The sequence below is a fragment of the Thermobia domestica genome, chromosome 12 (assembly GCF_964235325.1).
Source record: "Thermobia domestica chromosome 12, izTheDome1.hap1.1, whole genome shotgun sequence".
NCBI classification, from domain to species: domain Eukaryota; kingdom Metazoa; phylum Arthropoda; class Insecta; order Zygentoma; family Lepismatidae; genus Thermobia; species Thermobia domestica.
The window spans coordinates 559,929-584,249 of record NC_137465.1 but is presented as its reverse complement, the minus strand read 5'-3'; the positions used below and the strand labels follow the sequence as shown (position 1 = coordinate 584,249).

General features: G+C 33.7%; 1 protein-coding gene across 1 annotated transcript in view; it reads left to right on the top strand.

The window, feature by feature from the left end:
• LOC145667134 (uncharacterized) overlaps positions 1–22,173 on the top strand; it is a 408,945-nt gene extending 386,772 nt beyond the window's left edge. Inside the window, exons 7-8 of the mRNA XM_081734875.1 lie at positions 12,984–13,103; positions 18,759–22,173. Coding sequence (XP_081591001.1) covers positions 12,984–13,103; positions 18,759–18,948 — 310 coding nt within the window. The 3' untranslated portion in view covers positions 18,949–22,173. The remainder of the gene's footprint in view (positions 1–12,983; positions 13,104–18,758) is intronic.
• Positions 22,174–24,321: the final 2,148 nt, after the last annotated feature.

The window sequence follows — 24,321 nt, the reverse complement described above, 5'->3', positions numbered from 1 at the left end:
AATACGCCGGTACATCAACTATTTATTGATTTTAGAAAGGCTTACGACTCGGTTAGGAGAGAAACATTATACAATGTTCTTACAGAACTTGGAATACCAAGAAAGCTAATTAGGTTAATTAAGATATGTTTAAATGAATCCCATAGTAAAGTCCGGGTAGGAAATTTTTTGTCCACGAGCTTTCACGTCGAAAATGGCCTGAAACAAGGAGATGTGTTGTCGCCATTATTATTCAACTTTTGTTCTGGAATACGCTATAAGGAAAATCAAAGATAGGAACCAGGGCCTAGAATTGAATGATATTCACGAGGTTATGGCATATACTGATGATGTAAATTTAATAGGGGATGATATAAAAACAATAGAAATAAATTCAGAGGTCTTATTAACAGTAACGTAGCGTGAAGTTTTGAAATGGGTAGGCTGAAATTAGATTCGTAGCTAGAGGGTGGCTAGGAGGGGCCCAATCCCCTGAAACTTGTACTTTTTGTTGTATGTATATATGATTGTAAAGTGAATTTAAGTTACCCCACCGAAAATACTATCCCGCCCTTATTTAAACGATCACGTCTTAGTATTCTGACTACGCTGTAATGCTTGATAGAAAAATGCTAATTCATGCAATATATTTTTCATACAATGCAAGAAAAAGTATAAGAGTGGTTCTGCTTCATATTTCCCTTACATATACGGTTTCCTTACATATGCGATACTCGCATATCACGCATACACTGTATTATTGTTTCAAAGAAACAAATAAAAACGGATAGCTATAGGACAATCTTAAGTGTAACCTCCCCAAATCATAGACAAACTTAAGCACTTCACCCACAACAACACATATCAGCATACTAATGGAAAACAGTGGAGCAGTAGCTCTCAATCAATTGATGATTTTTACAGAAAAAGCTATTTTTAGATGAAAGTATGAAAAAAAAGAAAAAAGAAACTATATCTCATCTGAGGTCTCCTTCAGTATCGATCTTCGAAAAACTTGCGGATAGCAACGCAACGCAAAAAATACAACATAACCGCTATGTCAATTATCTAAAACTAAAATGTAAATTTTACGCTGTGATAACGCAAACCAGTACGCAATAAGGTCCCTGATGTATTAATACTATTCATGATAACATAACGTTTTTATTCTCTCTGTCTCCCTTTTTTTCTTGGTCAAAACTCGTTACTGAATATGAGCTTCTAAATTTTTCATAGTTTCTGTTCTATACTTTCTTCCAAGACCGCATCCTGTCTCTTTTGTTTCTCCAAACACCGAAAAGGCTAGCCTTTCGTCAACGTTCGTCCACTTTCGTTGCATCATGTTGAATTTGTGTATAACTAAAGAAGTTTTCGTCTGCTGAGGGTGGCGGGAAGGTGACTGTCACCGCCCCATTCTCCTAATTCCATGAAAGAAGCGAAAGGCTAGCGGCCGATAGCCTTCAATGCGTTCTTGCAGAAGCTTCGCTTCAACTCGCTTGATGTTTAAACAGCGTATTATAAAATAAATCCATTTTAATAAAATTAATTACATCAATATCCAAAAGCAACATTTGAGGCTGATGTATAAATAAATGGATAGGCTAAGCCTTGTAGCCTTAATGGACACTACGTCCCTGCTTATTAAACATTTGCAGGGAAATGGGTTTAGAAGTAAATGCAGAGAAAACTAAATACATGGAAGTGCGTCGGGAACGCAATACGGCAAATTATGGATGCGTTAAAATATTAAATAATACTTTTGATAAAGTGGATACTTTCGAATATCTAGGATCAATATTAACAGACGAAAATCGTATTCACGAAGAAATTAAATGTCGACTAAAAGCAAGGAATTTGTGTTACTATTTGGTATCGCGAATTCTGTCGAGGAATTTGAAGCCTAAAATATATTAAACGATAATCATGCCTGTTGTTCTGTATGGTTACGAAACATGGTCGCTTACTCTGAGGGAAGAACATGGGCTGAAAATATTTGAAAACAAGATCCTGAGACGAATATTCGGACCCAAGAGGAACAGGAATGGGGAATGGCGGAAACTTCAAAACGAGGAACTACATAATTTATACGGTTTACCCAACATTGTTAGGGTCATCAAGTCTTGGAGGCTTAGGTGGGCAGGTCATGTAGCTAGGATGGAAGAAAGTAGAAACGCTTTCAAAGTCTTGCCTGGAAGACCAATCGGAAAACGACCATTAGGAAGACCTAGGCGCAGATAGGAGACAATATTAAGATGGATCTCGCAGAAATAGGAATCTAAAGTAGAAACTGGATCCAGTTGGCTAAGGATAGAAGTCAGTGGAGAGCTTTTGTGAACGAGGCATTGAACCTGCGGGTTCCATAGGCCATAGAGTTAGTGAGTTAGTTATAGTATATCGGTATAATATGATAATAATATATTATATTATAGTAATGTAATTCAATGGCTTATATTTTCAACACGTTTCAAGGAATACACTTCCTTTTAATAAATCGTTGCATCTACCTCTAAAATGCTCAGTTTTTTAAAAAGTGAAAATAAAAAAAAAATGTTACCTACGCCCTTTTAACAGAAATCGATTCAAATATCATGATATCAGTCAGTATGAATTCAGAATAAGCAAGCCCATCAGTATTGCTGGGCTAAGCCCATTGGTATCACATAGCGAAGAAAAAGGCACAGATCTTAGATATCTTCCTAGAGTCAGTACGAGCCTTTGGCTTGGTAGATCATATTATTGACCAGATTAAACCAGAATAGTTTAATAGGACTATTAGCTGATTGGTTCTAAGCCTTACTTAAAAGGCAGAAAGGAATTGGTAGAAGCTACCAGAGTAAAATGCAATCTACAATTTATCACCATAGATTCATAAACCATAGGCTTTTCTTGTGTTCATTAATGCCACTTTTATTGTGATAGAGACTTGTGTTGTATACCTATGACACAAACACTCGTACTTGTATATTTGCCAAACGCGGAACGTCATGTTGCGGTTATGAACATGTCAATCTATAATGATTTTAGTAGGATATGGATACATGAAGATAAAAGAACTGTACTAGATTCTTAGCTCATGTTATTTAAGTAGTTCCAAAATATTTTTCATTTCAATGAAAAACTAATTCAATAAAATAAAGTTCTACTTTAAGTGCTTTGGGGTTTCTGGAAATTGTTCGTGGGTTAGATCCAGCATGCTATCTAAAAAGATACTTATTTTGTGTTTTCAACAAAATATTTTCAATAATTCATCCTAGAACTGTCTATTAGGCAATTTCTTATTCGCTATTAACATGGAAGGAAGGAAGGAGAGAAGATAGAAGTAGAAAGTGTCAAGGATAATGGCTTGAACGTTTGAGAGTATGTAGCGAAAACTTAGTATCAACATATTCTTTCACGTGCCTGAAGTTGGCCCCCCACCTCTCCCAAATTACACCAAACATTGTACATCGTTAGTGCATCGTTAGTGCACGTTAGTGCACTCAGAACTAACGTTAGTGCTATCAGCGTTTACGAAATATTGAAGATTTTTGGTGGGGGGGCCAACTTCATATGAAGTTAGCCCCCCCACCCATCTTTATGCAGACAGATTTTCACAAAACTTTGTGCATCGTTAGTGCACCTAAACGCACTAAGCACTAACGTTAGTGCTACCATATTTTAAGATTTATTCAAGATTTTTGGTGGGGGGCCAACTTCAGAAATATCAAATTCTATACAAACAGAGGTAGAAACATGGGGTCAACAGCAATCGTTAGTGCATCGTCAGTGCACCTAAACGCACTAAGCACTAACGTTAGTGCTACCATATTTTGGGATTTATTCAAGATTTTTGGTGGGGGGCCATCTTCAGAAATATCAAATTCTATACAAATAGAGGTAGAAACATGGGGTCAACGGCAATCGTTAGTGCATCGTTAGTGCACCTAAACACACTAAGCACTAACGTTAGTGCTACCATATTTTGGGATTTATTCAAGATTTTTGGTGGGAGGCCAACTTCAGAAATATCAAATTCTATACAAATAGAGGTAGAAACATGGGGTAAACGGCAATCATTAGTGCATCGTTAGTGCACCTAAACGCACTAAGCACTAACGTTAGTGCTACCATATTTTGGGATTTATTCAAGATTTTTGGTGGGGGGCCTACTTCAGAAATATCAAATTCTATACAAATAGAGGTAGAAACATGGGGCAAACGGCAATCGTTAGTGCAACGTTAGTGCACCTAAACGCACTAAGCACTAACGTTAGTGCTACCATATTTTGGGATTTATTCAAGATTTTTGGTGGGGGGCCAACTTCAGAAATATCAAATTCTATACAAATAGAGGTAGAAACATGGGGTAAACGGCAATCGTTAGTGCATCGTTAGTGCACCTAAACGCACTAAGCACTAACGTTAGTGCTACCATATTTTGGGATTTATTCAAGATTTTTGGTATGGGGGCCAACTTCAGAAATATCAAATTCTATACAAATAGAGGTAGAAACATGAGGTTAACGGCAATCATTAGTGCATCTTTAGTGCACGTAAACGCACTAAGGACTAATGTCAATTCTACAATATTTTGGTATTTATTCAAGATTTTTGGTTAGGAGTCAACGTCAGAAATATCAAATTCCATACAATTGATGTAGAAACATGGGGTTAACGGCAATCGTTAGTGCATTTTTAGTGCACCTAAACGCACTAAGCTCTAACGTTAGTGCTACCATATTTTGGGATTTATTCAATATCTTTGGTGGGGTCCAACTTCAGAAATATCAAATTCCATACAAAGAGTCGGTATTTTCAGGAAGCACTAACGAATGCACTAATTACTTTGTTAGTTCTTGAAGTGGGCGCAAATTCACACTGACCACCAAAGATATTTTACTTGTAACACCTACACTAATTAAGCACTAACGTTAGGGGTTGGTGCACGAAGAAGCACTAACGATGCACTAAGGATTGTACTAGAAGTGATCATTAGTGCTTTTTAATTTGGCAGAAATTTGACAGTGAAAAACTCCCCTTAAATTTCTTATGTGAGTTTCCTGAGATGTAACTGGCCATAACTACACTAATAGTGAAGTACTAACGAAACTAAAAGTATTTTCTAGAAGCACGAGCGATGCACTAACGAACGGCTGTAATTTTTTCGTTATTGGTTGAAGTGGGGGCGCCAAGTTCATGAAGGCTTCCAAAGGTTTTTTTACTTGTAGGATCTACATTAATGAAGAACTAAACGTTAGGTGTTAGTGCACTATGAAGCACTAACGATTTCAGTAGAAGAGATCATTAGTGCTTTTGATTTTGGGGGAAATTTGACGCAATGAAAAATTCCCCATGTGTTTCTTATGGGATTTTTGTGGGATATAATTGGCCATATCTACATCAATAGTTGAGCAAAACTATGGGTGTTTTGCAGAAGAGCTAACGACACATTAACGAATGGACTTCTTTTTCGTTAATGCTTGAAGTGGGATCCAAGTTCACGCTGGATCGCAAAAGTTTTTTACTTGTAGCACCTACACTAATGAAGCACTAGACTTAGGTGTTGGTGCACTAGGAAGCACTAATGTTACAAGTAAAGAAAAATTGGAAATAAGCGTGAACTTAGCCCCCACTACAAGCACTAACGGAAAAATTAGATTTATTCGTTAGTGCATTGTTAGTACCTCTAGAAGATACAAGTAGTTTCAATTGGTGTTTCACCATTAGTGTGGATATGGCCAATTATAAGTCACAAAACTCCCATAAGAAACACATGGGGAATTATTCATTGTATCAAATTCCCATCGCATTCAAAAGCACTAATTACCTCTGTTAGTGCAATTGTTAGTGCATCGTAAGTGCTTCTTAGAGCACAAACACCTAACGTTAGTGCTTCATTAGTGTAGGTGTTACAAGTAAAAAAATCCTTTGGGGAAGTCAGCGTGAATTTCACACCCACAGTTTAAGCACTAACGGAAAAAATAGTGCCATTCGTTAGTGCTTCTATAAAGCACTAACAATTTCGTTAGTGCCTCACTAATAGTGTAGTTATGGCCAACTACATATGACGACACGCACAAGAAATTTATGGCAATTTTTTTATTGAATTGAATTCAACATTGAATCCAAATTCAAAATCACTAATGATCTCTTCTAGAGCAATCGTTAGTGCATTGTTAGTGCTTCTTAGTGCATCTACACCTAAGGTTAGTGCTTCACTAGTATAGGTGCTACAATTAAAATACCTTTAGAGGCCAGAGTGAACTTAGCGCCCCACTTCAAGCACTAACTAAAAATTTAGTGCATTGTTAGTGCTCCTAGAAAACACTAACAGTTTAGTTAGTACGTTAGTTCTTCACTATTAATTTAGTTATGGCCAATTGCATGTCACGAAACTCACATAATAAATTTATGGGAAATTTTACATTGCATCAAATTTCCGTAAAATGCAAGAGCACTAATGATCTCTTCTAGTGCAATAGTTAGTGCTTCTAGAAAACACTAACAGTTTCGTTAGTATTTCAATATTAGTGTAGTTATGGACAATTACATGTCACGAAACTCTCATAAGAAATTTATTGGGAATTGTTAATTGCATCAAATTTCCGCCAAATTCAAAAGCACTAATGATATCTTCTAGTGCAATTGTTAGTGGTTCCTAGTGCACCAACCCTAACGTTAGTACTTCATTAGTGTAGGTGCTACAAGTACAATATCTTTGGAGGGCACGGGAACTTGCCCCAACTTCAAGCACTAACAAAAAATTAATGCCATTCGTTAGTGGATCGTTAGTGCTTCTAGAAAGCACTAAAGGTTTCTATGGACTTTGATATTTCTAAAGATGGCCCCCCAACAAAAATCTTGAATAAATCCCAAAATATGGTAATGCTAATGTTAGTGCTTAGTGCATTAAATGCACTAACGATGCAATAACGATTGTCGTTAACTGCATGTTTTTACGTCGATTTGTATAGAATTTGATATTTCTGAAGTTGCCCGCCTTACCGAAAATCTTGAATAAATCCCAAAATATGGTAGCAGTAACATTAGTGCTTAGTGCGTTTAAATGCACTAACGAAGCACTAATGATTGCTGTTAACCCCATGTTTCTACATTAATTTGTATGGAATTTGATATTTCTAACGTTGACATCTAACCAAAAATCTTGAATAAATCCCAAAATACGGTAGAACTGACATTACTGCTTACTGCGTTTAAGTGCACTAACAATGCACTAACGATTGCCGTTAACCCTATGTTCCTATCTCTATTTGTAAAGAATTTGATATTACTGAAGTTGCCCCCTCCACCGAAAATCTTGAATAAATCCCAAAATTTGGTAGCACTAACGTTAGTGCTTAGTGCGTTTAAGTGCACTAACAATGCACTAACGATTGCCATTAGCTCTTTGTTTCTACCTCTATTTGAATAGAATTTGATATTTCTGAAGTTGGCCCCCCCACCAAAAATCTTGAATAAATCCCAAAATATGGTAGCACTAACGTTAGTGCTTAGTGCGTTTAGGTGCACTAACGATGCACTAACGATTGCCGTTAACTCTATGTTTCTACCTCTATTTGTATAGAATTTGATATTTCTGAAGTTGGCCCCCCCACCAAAAATTTTGAATAAATCCCAAAATATGGTAGCACTAACTTTAGTGCTTAGTGCGTTTAGGTGCACTAATGATGCACTAACGATTGCCGTTAACTCTATGTTTCTACCTCTATTTGTATAGAATTTGATATTTCTGAAGTTGGCCCCCCCACCAAAAATCTTGAATAAATCTTAAAATATGGTAGCACTAACGTTAGTGCTTAGTGCGTTTAGGTGCACTAACGATGCACTAACGAGTGCCGTTAACCCCATGTTTCTACCTCTATTTGTATAGAATTTGATATTTCTGAAGTTGGCCCCCCACCAAAAATCTTGAATAAATCTTAAAATATGGTAGCACTAACGTTAGTGCTTAGTGCGTTTAGGTGCACTAACGATGCACTAACGATTGCCATTGACCCCATGTATCTACCTCTATTTGTATAGAATTTGATATTTCTGAAGTTGGCCCCCCACCAAAAATCTTGAATAAATCTTAAAATATGGTAGCACTAACGTTAGTGCTTAGTGCGTTTAGGTGCACTAACGATGCACTAACGATTGCCGTTGACCCCATGTATCTACCTCTATTTGTATAGAATTTGATATTTCTGAAGTTGGCCCCCCCACCAAAAATCTTGAATAAATCTTAAAATATGGTAGCACTAACGTTAGTGCTTAGTGCGTTTAGGTGCACTAACGATGCACTAACGATTGCCGTTGACCCCATGTATCTACCTCTATTTGTATAGAATTTGATATTCCTGAAGTTGGCCCCCCACCAAAAATCTTGAATAAATCTTAAAATATGGTAGCACTAACGTTAGTGCTTAGTGCGTTTAGGTGCACTAACGATGCACTAACGATTGCCGTTGACCCCATGTATCTACCTCTATTTGTATAGAATTTGATATTTCTGATGTTGGCCCCTCCACCAAAAATCTTGAATAAATCTTAAAATATGGTAGCACTAACGTTAGTGCTTAGTGCGTTTAGGTGCACTAACGATGCACTAACGATTGCCGTTGACCCCATGTTTCTACCTCCATTTGTATAGAATTTGATATTTCTGAAGTTGGCCCCCCCACCAAAAATCTTGAATAAATCCCAAAATATGGTAGCACTAACGTTAATGCTTAGTGCGTTTAGGTGCACTAACGATGCACTAACGATTGCCGTTAACCCCATGTTTCTACCTCTATTTGTATAGAATTTGATATTTCTGAATTTGGCCCCTCCACCAAAAATCTTGAATAAATCCCAAAATATGATAGCACTAACGGTAGTGCTTAGTGTGTTTAAGTGCACTAACGATGCACAAAGTTTTGTGAAAATCTGTCTGCATAAAGATGGGTGGGGGGCTAACTTCATATAAAGTTGGCCCCCCCACCAAAAATCTTCAATATTTCGTAAACGCTGATAGCACTAACGTTAGTTCTGATTGCACTAACGTGCACTAACGATGCACTAACGATGTGCAATGTTTGGTGTAATTTGGGAGAGGTGGGGGGGCCAACTTCAGGCACGTTATTCTTTCTCATCTTTGTCTTATTTTCTTAATAATTTTACATATACTTCTGACACAAACTTGGATTTTTGCAAGAACTCCTTCACAAGTGCACTTACAAATATGTTAATTAATTAATTAAATATATCCACATCATATGTAAGAGACCATAGTTATACAACAAACACTCTCTCTCTCATACACACACACACACATACACTAAAAAAACTTAATGCTAAATGTCTAAATGTTTTGAACACAGCCAGAAAGCTGCTTCAGAAACTTGTTATATAACTGAAGATGATTTAAATAGTAACTTAACATGAAGGAAAAGTTGTTCAAGAACAATTATTTAAGTTCTTTCATTTCCACTTTCTTTTATTATATTTTTCTGTGTATTCCAATGGCTATTGCTGGGTAAACATTCTGTCGTTTAAGAGAATGCATTTTGAAAGGGTTGAGAGAAAGGGTAGAGAATTAACATAAACCGTATTAATAGATTAAAAAAAAAATCTTTGAGAGAGCAAAAGCATCAACTAATTTTGCTTCTACAATTCGAAGAGTCGGTTTGTAACGTGATGCAAATCTCACTGAAATCGATCTTCTTGTATTTCATGTATTTGCCTTAGTTGAATAGCATTTCGCTTAAATTTTGTTTTCTCAAAATTTTACTTCACATATAAGCTTGCATATAATTGAACTGCACTATGATTAGGCAATCCTTAGCATGAAGGAACAGATTTGTGTAGCTCTCAGTTATAAATTTAAAAGTATATTTCATGTAATCTTTCAAAAAACTTTCAATTAGTCTACCACCAGTTTGATTATTTTGTTGAAAATTTAGTTTATTAATGTATTTCCCTCCAAATAGTAAGACTTTGTTCTTCTTTCTATGAGTGCCACTTTATAGGGATCATTGTTCAGGCAGTGCCAATTATTGTTAATAAATATAATTATTGGTAGTCTTTTATAGTTTCTCCATGTTATTCATTAAAATGTTATTCGTAAACAGCTTTAACTCATTTTTTGATAACAAGGCACTTTATACGCTATAAATATGTGAGATGCCATTCAAAAGTGTTTCCTTGATTTTCAGACTATATTAATGGTTCCAATTTTTGACTGTAGGATATATAAACCTAGCATTCAGAGAAAGATTTTTCTATTTTTCTTTAAGTTTCGTCTTCAAACCTCAGGCTAAAGTAGAAGACAGGCCTTGGATATTGAAGTTTCTAATACTATGTACAGTAACAGCTGAGTTCATCTTTTGGTGATAATCACACAGCCACACACACACGGAAAATAAAAGTTCTGTGCACCGGAGACCAGGGTGTGGATTCCATATATTTTGTTACACAGAATCCAAATTTCCAAACCTTAGGATGATTGACCATGTCAATTACGTGTGTCCTCCGTATCCAAAATCGCTCAGGTTTTTCGCCCATAACAAAAAATTGAGACTGCCGATCGTCTTGGAGTTTCAAAATTTGGATTCTGTGTAACAAAATACATCAAATCCATGCGCAGAACTTCTTCTTCTTCTTCTTATTCTTATTATTATTATTGTGTGGGGGGGGGGCTGTGTTATTTATTATTAATTGAAATAGATTACAGAAATGGGACTGGTAGCCGTTTGTTTGGTGTATACAGAATTCTCAGAATATTATGCTCTCTCTGAGATTCTTCATATTTTTGTCATCTCTTGTCTTTACGGCCTACAGAATAAGGATTCTTGTTTTATGTCAATTGAACTTATAATGCTTTATACAGGGTGTCTATCGGTCACTAAAGTCACGAATGTCACGAAAAAGTCACGAAATCAGAAAATGGTCATGAAAGTCACGAAAAGGTCACGAAATTTCATTTTGGGATTTTAGTAGACACCCTGTTCATATTTATTTTTCGGTGAACGTATTTCAGTACAATGTTGTAATGCATTAATGATTACTTGTCCATATACTAAAAATTATTTATTTATAAAATGAATAAATGCAGGAAAAGTACAAAACAAAAGTTTAAGTAGTAATAACAATTGAGCTAATAATAATAGGCGCTAGAAATAAGGCATTTTATCTAAAAAAAAAAAAAAAGACCTTTATTCGGAGAAACATTTAAAAAAATAAACTGAAGTTTAGATAATTCAGAACCTATTTTCAATTTATTTCCAGCTAAAGCGATAGCTACTTCTGCATGTTCGTGTCCACTCTTTTCTGACTACCTGCTTAGGCAACAATATCAATTTTCTTGATTATATCAGTTTGCAGAACAACAGTTTGGACTTAAATTTTGTCAGACTTCAAGTAGATTCTCAATTCGTTCAACCGGATGTTATTTCTTTATTTAAAATTTTCTGACCATGACACAATTCATAATTTTTGTGCAACTGATTAAATTTGTGATTTTCAACATTACAATGAAACATTCCTCTCAAGATGAAGCATTTTTTTTTGTATTATATGAAAGGAAAGTTTCAATATCCCATTGACTGCTTGTATCTTGTAGGTGTATCAGTTTATAAGCAATAAGTAATTTACCTTCAGTTTTCTTAGGAAGCAAAATGATATTACATTTTATCCTCTTATGAGCTCATTTCAAGGCAAAGATTAAAGATCAAAATTGATTTTGTGTGTTGTACACTTAAAAGCAAGTTTCATAGAATAATTTATTCTATTTTTGTAATACTAGCAATACATGAACGTCGTAAAGGTTTTATTGTTTCTTGTATTTCGCTTTCCTTCAATACAAATACGATGTCAAAGAAACAGAAGACGTATTTCAGTATAATAATATGGAAACTGTATCTTATGTGAATTAAGACATAGTTATTTACATTAGGTCCGTAGTCTCCAATTTAGGGAATTTTGTTACGAGCTAACTTATTTTAAGAAAACAACGAATTGTATTTCTCTCAAAACTGTTTAATAGGTAATATTCTGTGCGTTTTCTATACAATGGAGCTTTCTTATTTATAGTTTATTTATTTTATACATATTCATTCACCTAATCTGAATATTATACATAAAATGCTCAATTAATACAAACTTAGAAGTTAAATTTGACCTAAATTAAACTTTAGTTCGTTTTTATGAAAACTTAAGTGTTGGTGTAAAATTAACCAATAATTTTATCTTTTAGAAACTTTTTCTAAACATGAACAGTGAAAAGATTGCATACCCGGAACATATTTTTAATTAGGCTTAGTTTACAATGTAGAAACTAAATCATATCCAGTGGCAATATCCTTTCTTAGATCTCCACCATTAATCTCATACTTAAAAAATATCTAACCGTTGAAATACTTTAAAAATATTGAAGGTCTATCGCCTTTTATTTGATTTTCCATTTTTTTAAAAGTATAATATACGTGACTGACGACAGCCATTCGATCTTGAGTGAATTTGGAACTCATGAATATTTACAATGTCTCTTACAAATTTCAGTACTTTAGCTCGTGAGAATTTTCATTAGGGACTATATGGGCCTTACATAAATAAGTTAGATGTTAATAATGCGAAGCAAATAATTGTTACTTTCTAAAATTTAATATCGGGAGAGATTTCTCCCCAAAATTTCAAAAGTTTCGATTTGGTTTTAACTTTGCCAGAGATCTTACAATTCTGTCGCGTTATCTAACAGTAGAATGCTTACTTAAAGTCCCTTAATCTGAAATTGTACCACATTTCTTGCTCTCAAAGGGATCGTTTCAATGTTCTTACGTATGGAATTTTTATTATATTTACTTCATGTTGCTTCATCTTGTATGAGAATTCTCCTCAGTAAATGATTTTAAATGTTTGTTTATCATGAGAAATGTTACGTTCCTGTCAATGAAAATTTATAGTTTCAAAGAATCACAGTGCAATGAAATACACTTCGTATGATATCCCTGAAACAGAATAATCAAATGAGATGTTATTTGCAGGTGGTACCATGGAGCCATTACGAGAGTGGAGGCAGAGAATGTTCTTCGGGTGCTGAAGGAAGGCAGTTACTTGGTGAGGAACAGTGAGTCAACTAGGCAAGATTATTCATTATCCTTAAAGTAAGTATTTTATTCGGTTCATTTAAGTTTTTTTATTTATTTATTTCAATTATTTCGTACTACACAGTATAAGCAGTATAATAATGAAGAAAGAACGTATTTTATTCAGTCTATACAAGGTAAATTTATTTTATTGATTTTGTTCTACGGAAGCAACGATGGTACGAGAATTCTTCCATAGGTTTAACACCACAACAGAAACAAGATCAAAAAGGAGTGAGATATACTATCAAACTGGATATAACTTAACAAATTCAAAGATTCACTAAGTAAGTATGACTTCCACTACACTCACTTATCACTGAAAAGGACTCTCTGTGGAGGGCTCCTTCATGGTTAAGCGGTTAGCGTACGCGCCTTTGGCGTGGGAGACCCGGGTTCGATTCCCGGCGGGAGTTCATGTGGTTTGGATTTCACGTTAATCAGTAGGTCCATGTCTTGTATAGCCTCGCTGCTGAACGGGACGTTACACTCAAAATCAAACGACTTTCTCTGGCGCGTGTACATGTGTTAATGTCTGCCATCTGAAAGCTGAAAAAAAGTGTTATTTCCATATTCATAACACTTTTAATGAGGATTAATTTAGGCAGAAAAATTTAATAATAAAAGCAAATCAGGAATTAATTTTGAATTTTTGGAATATTTAATCGATTGTTAGGTATTTAATTTTTTCTTACAGTATTAGAAACTTAGAAAATATACTTTGTTTCTAATGTTTTATTAAATGTACTTCTAGAATAATTATTGTTAATGGACGCTATAGAGTACATATTATATAAGAAATGTGGGTGAATGTACCTTTGTACCGTCATATTTTTCTCGACTGTGCACTAAGTAATCTTAATATTTCAATTCTTACTGAGCTGTTCTTCAGGATCGTTCACCCTGTTTTGCTGGAAACCGACTAAGTCGTATTCTTTAGGTTTACTTTGCTGTATTGCCCTATAGAAATTTCGGAACTCACAATATTCAGAAAATAAATAAATAAAATACTCAATTACACCATTGCTAATCAGTCCTTAGCTTTGTCTTTCCACTAACAAATTAAAGAAAATAACTGTTTATAAATAGCGGTTTTTGTATTTTCACTTACGGAACGTTTCTTGATATATAATATATGTACAAATACTATTTCTTATTAACTTTTCTTATTTGAATCGTTATTCCTTTACCAAAGATTATATTTTAAATATATACAGTTCATGTACAAGTTTTCTTTTCCTTATAATCAATTAAAGTAATATTTCCTTTATTCTTTTATTCCGTGAAGCTCAGCAGAAAAAACGCCAGAAGGTATTGAACTCTTGTATGATAACTGTAACCAGATCCTAATTAAAATGATTCTTTAAAAATGTGACAATTATCTGAAATAAATTTAGAATTGACCTGTGAAGAATATTTAATGTGAAAAATCAATAAAAGATTTTGTAGTTATCTTACGATTAGAGATTATGTTGTTCCACCTATGATCTAAATTTCCCCTGTCTAAATTAACTTTGATCTTCAGTCCTAATAATAATAATTAAAAAAAAAAAAAAAAAAAAAAGATTCAGAAAAGTTTCTTGCGAAGTTAGTGGAACAGGAAAGTAAAACATTCACTCGTCCTATGTGATGCTCTGTTTACGGCAGATGTCTAGATAAACCTGGAGTGGGAGTGAATGTCATTACCTCTAAGACCAGGAAAGTAGGCAATGTATTCCGTATTTATTTTTCGGCTAATTTGGAAAAAACTTTGAAAATTCCTTGTCAACTTAGAAGAACCATTACAGTTCTGTACCTGTACTGAATCCTATATAGAAAAGACAAAAAGAAACATCTCTACCAGAATTAAAGAACTCATTAGAGATACAAAAGGCGAAGAATCTCCCCCTTCCCCCCTCAGGTTTACCTAGACATTTACAGAAACAAAACATCAAATAAAAGAAGTGGATTTTACATTCCTATCCCAATAACATGGGAAGAATAGTTTTTGAATCCTTTTTTATTAGGAATAAAGATCCTCCATTAATATTCTTGACAGGTCAATTCTGAATTGATTTCGGATAATTTCAAATTTATATTTTTTAAAAAAATCAACAAGGATCTGACACACACGAAGTTCGATAGTCTTCTGCTAAGTTTTCTGGAATAATGAGTATTAGTTTAATTGATTATATGAAAAGAAAATCTTGTACATGAGCTGCACATATTCTAAATAAAAACTTTCGTAAAACAATAAAAAGTCACACAAAACGAAATATATGCAGTGTGAAACAGTGTTTGTACACACAACTATACTGTACTATAGCACCAGAATTAAGAATTCACAAGTAAAAATACAAAAACTGTTATTTATAAACTATAGTTCTCTTCAACCTGTTAGTGGACAGATACAAATCAAACTAAAGATTAATTAACAGTAATGTGATTGTGTGTTTATTCGCAATACAGAAAGTAAACCGAAATAATGTTAGTATCAGTTAAATAATGTTAGTACCCAAATCAATGACCCCCATAACGATTGAACGAAATATTGAGGTTGCTTAGTGCATAGAAACGGAAAATACAGCGATACAAACGTGAGTCCAGTATTTTGTATAGTTTTAGAATATTTACTTAAAGACTGTAAATGACAGATTTTAAATCTAAGTTCAAACTGTTGGAAATATGTCACTGTACTTCTGAGTTAACCTGTCAACTTTAACTACATAATATTTAAGGCACGTGTTCATTCACGGCTGTTCAGTGCTTCCTATCTTGAATTAGTAGAGTATCCACGGTGTTATAGAACACGCCTACCGGTACCAACATAATGCTCTAGTAATGATTAGTTAAAACAGTTTCTTACTTTGTTCATACTGCAAGTACTGAAATTGTGAATTTTATCTGCACTAGACTGGCGGTATTGTCTTCTATAAAAATTGCTCTAATGTAATTGTTTCTAGCGACCTTCTATTTTCTTGAGAAGTTTACTCACACGTGACTTATTTAAACAGTTTGCAGTCCTGTTCACAGGCTTGATTTGTATTTTCACATACATTTCTTCTACGCAATGCATGTTCTTCTGATATAAGTCCACGTTTCTCTTGAACATAACCACATTAGAAGTTCTATACTTCATATGTAAATGGCGCCTTTTGTTCGGCTCTACGAGATAACACGAACGAGTTCGGGTCGTATTGAAAACGAAGACACCTGAAACACCGGAAACACATGAAAGTTTGTAAACACAATTACACTGCTTATACAACTTAGTTGATTGCGTCGTGTTAGTTTTCCTGTAGTTTCGATCCCTTATTCTGTGGTTTTGTTCGCCAGGGTATGCCACTCACACGAGGATTGAAGATCACTTTGTAAAGACAATGTACAATTTTGTGTGAAAGTGATTTAACCTTCATACGAATGACTTAATGTGATGAATAAATCCACGGAATAAGTGGTTCAGCAAAACTCGTACAGACGCAATCAACGACGTAAGTGTTTCACTTTAATAATTAGGTATAAGATTACCAAAAAAACATTTCTGTTGTTTATATTTACTTTGACTATTTCTATTGGTGTGTGAAAAATTCCATTAACACTAATTTCCTAAATTTAGTAAACCTAAGAATGTAGCTTTAGATTCTAAGTGATTATTAAAATATTAAATTGTGCATAGCTTACTCTGGATTAGTACAAATGCAATATATATAAAATATCTACACATAATTATCCTTACAGAATATAAACTCATAACATTGTTTGCTTTCTTGACGTATAATTTTCGATATTTGCTACCTTGCATTTCATTTAATCTCAAAAACGTTTAAACTTTTTCAATAGTTTCTATTCTTTTCGAAGGACGCATAAGTAAAATTTTATACTTCACATTATTTTTAGTATTTTATTATAGATTATGTTCAATTCTGATGATCAGTAATGAATTCTGATATCAAAGTACAGAGAAAAATATAAAGCTGGTAGAATCGAGTAAGAACGGTATAACAGAAGCAGAAATATAATAATACTATATAAGATACGAATATGCTACCAGCATTGATTATAATGATTAAAAGTACACAAAAATAATTTTGATTTTATTTAAGAAAAAAAAAAAAGATTCTAAAGTAGTGCGTGAAATTAGGGAAATTAACGCACTAATCAAGAATTTGCTACTTGATAATATATGAGCTAGTTTATTGTATAGGATCTTTGATATGCATAGTATTTTACATTACTGCAATTATTCTACATTTCCTTATATGGATACTTTTTGCCCTCGCGTATTCATAGATCTCCTCAGTTTTTGTCTAACTAAACTGTAAAGGATACATTGGTGAGTTTACGTATATTGCAGTCTGCTTCAGAACATGTCATCATAGAGACCGGATGTTCAGGCATTAAAAATCTGGAAAATAGACAGGCAAATAGGCACTTAAAATTAAAATAAATAGGCACTAAAATGTAACTCGGAGTAATAAAGATAAATACTCAATACGATTAAAAAATAAAGTCAAGTATAATCTTCAAAGAATATAGAAACATACATAGAGGAATATAAGATATTAACAAACATGTATACATCAAAGAATATAGATGTTTGTTAATATCTTCTTTTACTACCTATATAAAAAGGAAGCTTGACATGTATTGCCATGTATATTTTTGGTAAATACATTCTATACAACACTTTATCACTACAAATAACAGTCCTATAGCAGTTCAAAGTTTTACGGTATCTTATTACTACAAACAACACTTATATTTCTCGAAAGAGGCAGAATTATTTCTTGAAATATTAAATTATATATTTTTCCCAATAAAGTCTTATTTTGTAGAAAATGCATAGAATAGGCAACATTAGGCACTGAAGCAATTATTTAGGCAGGAAGAGGCCAAATAGGCAAAATAAAATTGGCTTAAATTGAAACTATAATTCCCCATATGAACTCTAAAACGTTATTTTTCATCATATCTTTAATATTAAAGAATAGGCATTTTGCCTAACATCCGGCCTCTAGTCATCAGTATTGAGCAAACTTCAGAACAAACCTAATTGGTATTGACTCAGTGGCAAGGAAGGGAAGCAAAGGGAGTGAGCGTCGCCCTCCCACTTTTAAAACCCGAAACAATTAAGAGTACCGGCAATATTTTTTCATAAATTAATTACCATTGGAAAGCAATATATTTTACTTACTTACTCCGCAACAAAAATTCTGGTGTGTCAGCATTGATTTGATGTCAGCTAATATTTAAATGGATTAACTACGTCATTACTTAATATTTAGTCTATATGTGTTGATGTTTGTTGAAGTTTATCGTCCCTTTTCAGAATCGAGGCTATATGAGACATGTGCTTTCATTCACGAGTATGGATTTGTATAACATAAAGATGTAAAGGAAAGTTTACATCACTTGAGATAATGTGTACATTACTAATATGTTCTCTCTGTCTTAATCTCTCTTTTTTTAACAAAGAATTTACCGTAAAAAGCAACTGGCAATATGAAAATAGTACGTAAAGAAAATGTGATTTATTACATTAATGGTTATTGAAAAAGGGCAGTTTACTTTTTTTTTTTTTTTTTACTTTGTCTCAATGTACGTGATAACTAGGATGCTTTTTGAACCGTTATAATTTAAAAGTTTTCCTTTTTAAAGTACATTAACACTGTTTTTCTATTATCTTTTTTTCAGAAGTGCTCGTGGCTTCATGCATATGAGAATACAGCAAAGTAAGGAGACTGGGAAATTTGTGTTAGGTCAGTTTAGTCAACCGTTTGATAGTATTCCTGAAATGATACACCATTATACAATAAACAGGCTTCCGATTCGAGGTGCTGAACATATGTGTCTTCTTTATCCAGTGATTGAACAATTGTTGTAGAACAGAATGAAACAAAGAAAGTGATTGACAATATGTGCCATAAAAGCGGGTGAAAGTGAGGAGGAAGGAATAGTGGGACGTGAAATGAAGTTTAGGCAAAAATTTTCTACTTTCAGAAGAAAAGGGACAAAGGATCCTCTACGTTCAGAAAAATAATAAAAAGTTCTTCCTTTCGACAACCTATAAGAGTAAAGATGCGGAAACGAGCCCATTAGGCTAAATGATGTCCACCCAAAGCATAAATAGCAAGAAATAAATCTTAAAACCTTCTTCTGTGTATTAATTATTACAAAGAAATCTGTTTGACAACAAAAGAGTCCACAGAGGGTTTGTTTTCGAAAAAAAAAAAAAAAAAAAAGAAATCCCTGGAGATATTTCATCATCTGTAAGAAACAGTGATGAAAGGTAATACTAACATATCTGTGTTTGCTTCTCTATGAACTCCAGATGAAAATATATTTTTTTCTTTTTTTCAGAGAAATGCTTTGTAAAATCCGAAAGCATTCATACTTGATTCAAAGGTCAATACTGTTTCAGTGTGTAAATTGATAACAGAAGTGAGTGTAAATATATAAATACATATTCGTATATAAATAAGTAAAAGTGATTCAGCTCTTCAATGATTTTTGTAAAGAAATAAAAAAGCAAAGACTTGGTTAGAATGATTTGTAGCTATCTGTGCTCCTTAGCATATGGTAGAACTATTAATTATTGTATAGGATCCATTTTCCTATAGATTTAAGATGCTGTGCATCTGCTACGTAGTAAAAACATAATTGAAAACGATTTCTTTGGCTAGGTTTCTGTGGACTGCAGGAATAGATAATGGTTAACAGGGTGGCTTTGTTGATATGACCAATGTTTAGTTTCGTTTAAATCAAAGGTGAAACCAAAAAATTAATCCTTCAAATCAAAAATTACCAAGAAGTTTTGTTTCCCATTTTGTTTGTTGCTTAAAAAATGGCTGTATGAAGAGTTGTTAAATGTAATGTTCCTCTATCTCGATTGAAACTGTTTCGTGAAGGATGTGTAAAAACAACCTGACTGCATACCTCGAACCTGACTGTTTCGGTCGTTTATTGTTGTTTGCTAACATCGTTGATTAGTTTAATGCCAAAGAAACTCAGTTATTTTTAAAGTTATTATTCCAATGTTTATAAATTGTCAACAAGTGACTCCATGACATGAATATAAATCTACCTTTATTTCGAGTATTAGAAGGATTGTATATGAGGTGGTAGAAACAACAAGTGTAAATAAATAAATAAATAAATAAAAATCTAAATTCCAGAGATATGAAATATGAGAAGGAAGTTAAAACAAATTTAAAGGTACATGAGGTAATCAATAACAAATAAAGAAACTAACTTCATACTCTTTTATCTGCTTTCATGAAATTGTGGTTTTATGCGTGGAGTTACCATAAAATAGTTGTTTTCAAATAAGCTTAACAACAGACAAGGTTTTTAATTTGTTTGTTATTTGCAAGTTTTATCTCTAACCAACGATAAGATAATATTACAGCCAAACTACTGAAGAAACCAAAGATAACTTTGATTGAGAAGCGTTGTAAAGGGTTTGTGTTACTGTTTAGTCATTTAATGACTTAAAATCTAGTTATCAATCTCTGTAGATACTTATTTCTCAGCTCAAGAAATTGGTGAAAGAAGTAAACTAAATTTCTTATTAATTTCTATATAAACTCTTCGATACTTTGTCTATGGCTGAAGAGTGAACCCATGTTCAATTCGTCAGGTTGTGAAACGTAGAAACGACCTCTTTGTGGTTAGTGTAAATAGGAGTCTATGTGGATGTTAACTAATAAGCTCATGGGAGTTGTGCAATGTTGATCTCATTTGAAAAGTTATGTTATCCAGTTCACTTCCTAAAGCGAATACTTGGTCTCCACATCTTGTTTCACTTCTTTGCAGTGTAGCTCCTTATTTCAAGAAACTTTCAAATATTAGGAAGAGTAGGATAGGAGAAACATAGTGTAGTTGTCAAAATGTTATATATATTTCCAAACCAGTAAACATACCTGCGTTAGTTTTAAAGGATTATTCATTATGATATGTTGTATTTCTTTATAATTTTCACATACTAATTAAAAAAAGTCTTCCTAAGTATATACAATTTAGTAGTTTTGATATATCTTTAATGTTATAAATAGAATAAAAATATTGTTTATATGAAGTTTCTATTTCAATATTTGTGATATTATTTATTCTGAAGGTAAAATATAATTTTTTATCTATTCAAGAGAATATATTAACAGCGTCTTCCAATAAATTCTTTTTAAAAACTCTTACGATTTCAATGTTGTACCTACTAATGCATTTTATTGTTAGTGCCAATAACGTGAAAGATACTAAATCTAAGATATCCAACTCTTACTTGCTTCAATTCTAGGTCTTGAACTTACGTAAATACATTTCGATTGTTCAACGTTGAACACAATTATAGTTTTGAGTAGTAATTAGAAAGAGAAACTTGTCTAAGAACTGGAAATGACTTGAATTTTCTTAAAATGAAAGCGTGATACAATGTGTGGCGACTGAGTATTTGAGAAAAGTTTCATAAGATAAACGGGAAAGTAAAATCTAGCGACAGGTGATTCTATACATATAATTGAAACCCTTAAATTTATTTCGAGAGTGCCAAATTTTCTATACTATGTAGGGATTACTTGTACAGGAATAGCAAATGAGAATGCAGTACAATAATGTTATTTCTTTATTTACTCTATGTAGGGGGTCTGTACTAGAAAACAGATAATGGTAGGTAGTTGTAATATCAAGAATGATTTGTTTTTATATAGATGTGGTCGAGTGCAGTGTTGAAACAAATGCCATTTCTTTGTCTGATGATGATGATTAGTTAACTGCATAAAGTTTTGTTGGGAGATAGTTTTATATTCATTCACAGTTTTGTACAAAGTATGTGAACTACAAAAGGTTGACGAATTATTAAATTGTGTTATATGTTATTTGTTATGATGCGTTAAGCGACTTATGTTTGGTTGTTGTTCATAGGTTTGGTCGTCGTAATAAGACAGAAGTGGCATTGTGTTTTGTGTTGGCAACTAAGGAAAGAAGGAGTGGTAAAACAAGTAATATTACTGACCACCTTTAATTTCTATATAAGTAATCATGTTTGTGAACGATGAAAATATACCCTTGTACTTCAAGAGTAGTTTTCATCATTAAACAACATTCCAACATTTGATGTGTGTGACTTCATTTATTGAATGAGTGAGCCTTCATTTCCTGTTAAACTAAAGAAAAAGTAAGCATATCTTCGCTGTACGGTGGAGACAGTTGTAAAATAATTACTTTCCCTTAAGGATTGTCATGAGATTTCTCTTCTCTAACTTCAATTACAGTTCACCTTAAATTTTCAAGATACGTATACTATCAAACGCTTTCACGATATCTTTCTTCAGAGAGTTAAAAAATAAAAAGATAAATGTATTTATTTAATGTTGCATCACCGGATAATGCGCTCGGAATTTGTTAATTATTCGAGCTCTTTGCGTTTTTTTATTTTTTTTATAGTTAATCTCGAGTTATTTTAAATTTGTTGGTGTGATGTGATGAAGAACGGAAACAAAATGTCAGATTAGATCGGAAATCAAACTTGATTTCCTGGCTTCTCGTTCTATACTAATCACAATACACTACCCAGTTCGCCTCCTCAAGAGTGAAAAATGTATGGATTGATATAAAGATAGGGACTGTACTGGGGTCAGTGTGGAACGGTTAGGCGGAAGCCAGCTACAGTTGTTTGTGCAATCGCTCATTTTTACAATTAATTTATGTAGTATCGGGAAACAAGGGCAGGATGTGAGTTCACCAGTCGAAGTCGAAGTCGAGGTAATTCGAACTAATTAGTATTCGATAGAGGTAAACATATTGTAAAATCATTCTCAAACATTTTCCGCAACTATGATAGAACACTTGGCTATTTTCTGTCCGAATCATCTGTTAACTTCGGATTTAATTTTGGCTTTGAAAAGTGTATTGCCTACAATAACATTGGATGAATCCAATGTTTTAGGTGTAAAGATAAATCTCGAAAACTAAAATTTGTATAGATATTTTGAACATTGCATAATGAAGCACTTCTAGCTGTTGGTAATAATCAAAGCAAATTTCATTAGTCATTGTGTGCTGTTTAATGTAACTAATGGACTGAAAATGTATGTAGACTAGTTTGGGTACAAAACCTCGCGGCGACAACCTTGCGGACCAAAACCTCGCCTGGCCAAAACTTCGCGGGCCAAAATCTCGCAGGGCCAAAACCTCACGCCCCAAAATATCGCCTGGTCTAAATTAAGCGAGACGTAGTGTCGCCTGGGAAGAAATGTCGTCAGGATAAAACCTCTTCACGACGATTTCTTCAATGTAGAATGTTATATGTATTACTATATGTATATATTTAGTAATAACACACAATTACATTAAAATAGTGACAAGAAAAATTCTAAGGCATGCTTTTTGGAAATCTATATATATAAAAATTAAATGACTATATTTGTTACATTATACCTCTTGAGCCATCCTACCGATCTCAATCAAATTTTCAACATAGATGAGGTTCGAGCCTAGGATGTCTTTTATAATTTCGCTTTGTCGGCACACCAAAAGGGAGGGGGAGTGGGATATATATACAGAGCCGTAGCTAGAGATTTCGGCGCCCCTACTCTCACCACACCAAGCTCTTCCTTCCTTTCTTTTTTACTTATAAGAAAAACAGCAGATATTGTTATGGTTCCGTGCATGTAGCGCCCGTAGATTTAGCGCCCAGTGTTTCTGGCTCACAGAAGGAATTTTCTATTGATCTTATAATCAGGGATGTCCAGTTCATTTTACCACTCTTTCCACAGGTCGTTAATTCCTGTTATTTTCTTACATCCATGTTCAGTGTACTTAGCGTCCACTAAGTAAAACTGTTATGAGGAGGGAGAGAGAGAGAGACAGAGAGAGAGCAGCCGATAGCACTGATTATGACGCTTCAATGAATCATCACCTCCGGGGGAGAGGGTGACACGCAGACAGGCTTGCAATAATCGGAGTTAGACGGCAGTAAAAATCATAGTGTTCTTCTTGCCTCCATTAAATTGTGTGATATTCCTGCTGCTGAATTTTGCTTTTCTCGAAACAACATAAATATGGCATAGCACTATGTTGTCCCAAGCCCTTAATGACCCCCGATATATATAATCATTTTATGTATATATGGAATAACATATAATTTTCAATAAATATTTGGAGAGAGAAGACAAGCTTTGGGAGGACCGTGCCCCCTATATATTGTGTGTGTGTGTGCCTGTACTCAGTTCATCATTTTATTTGTATTTGGTATCGTCTAACT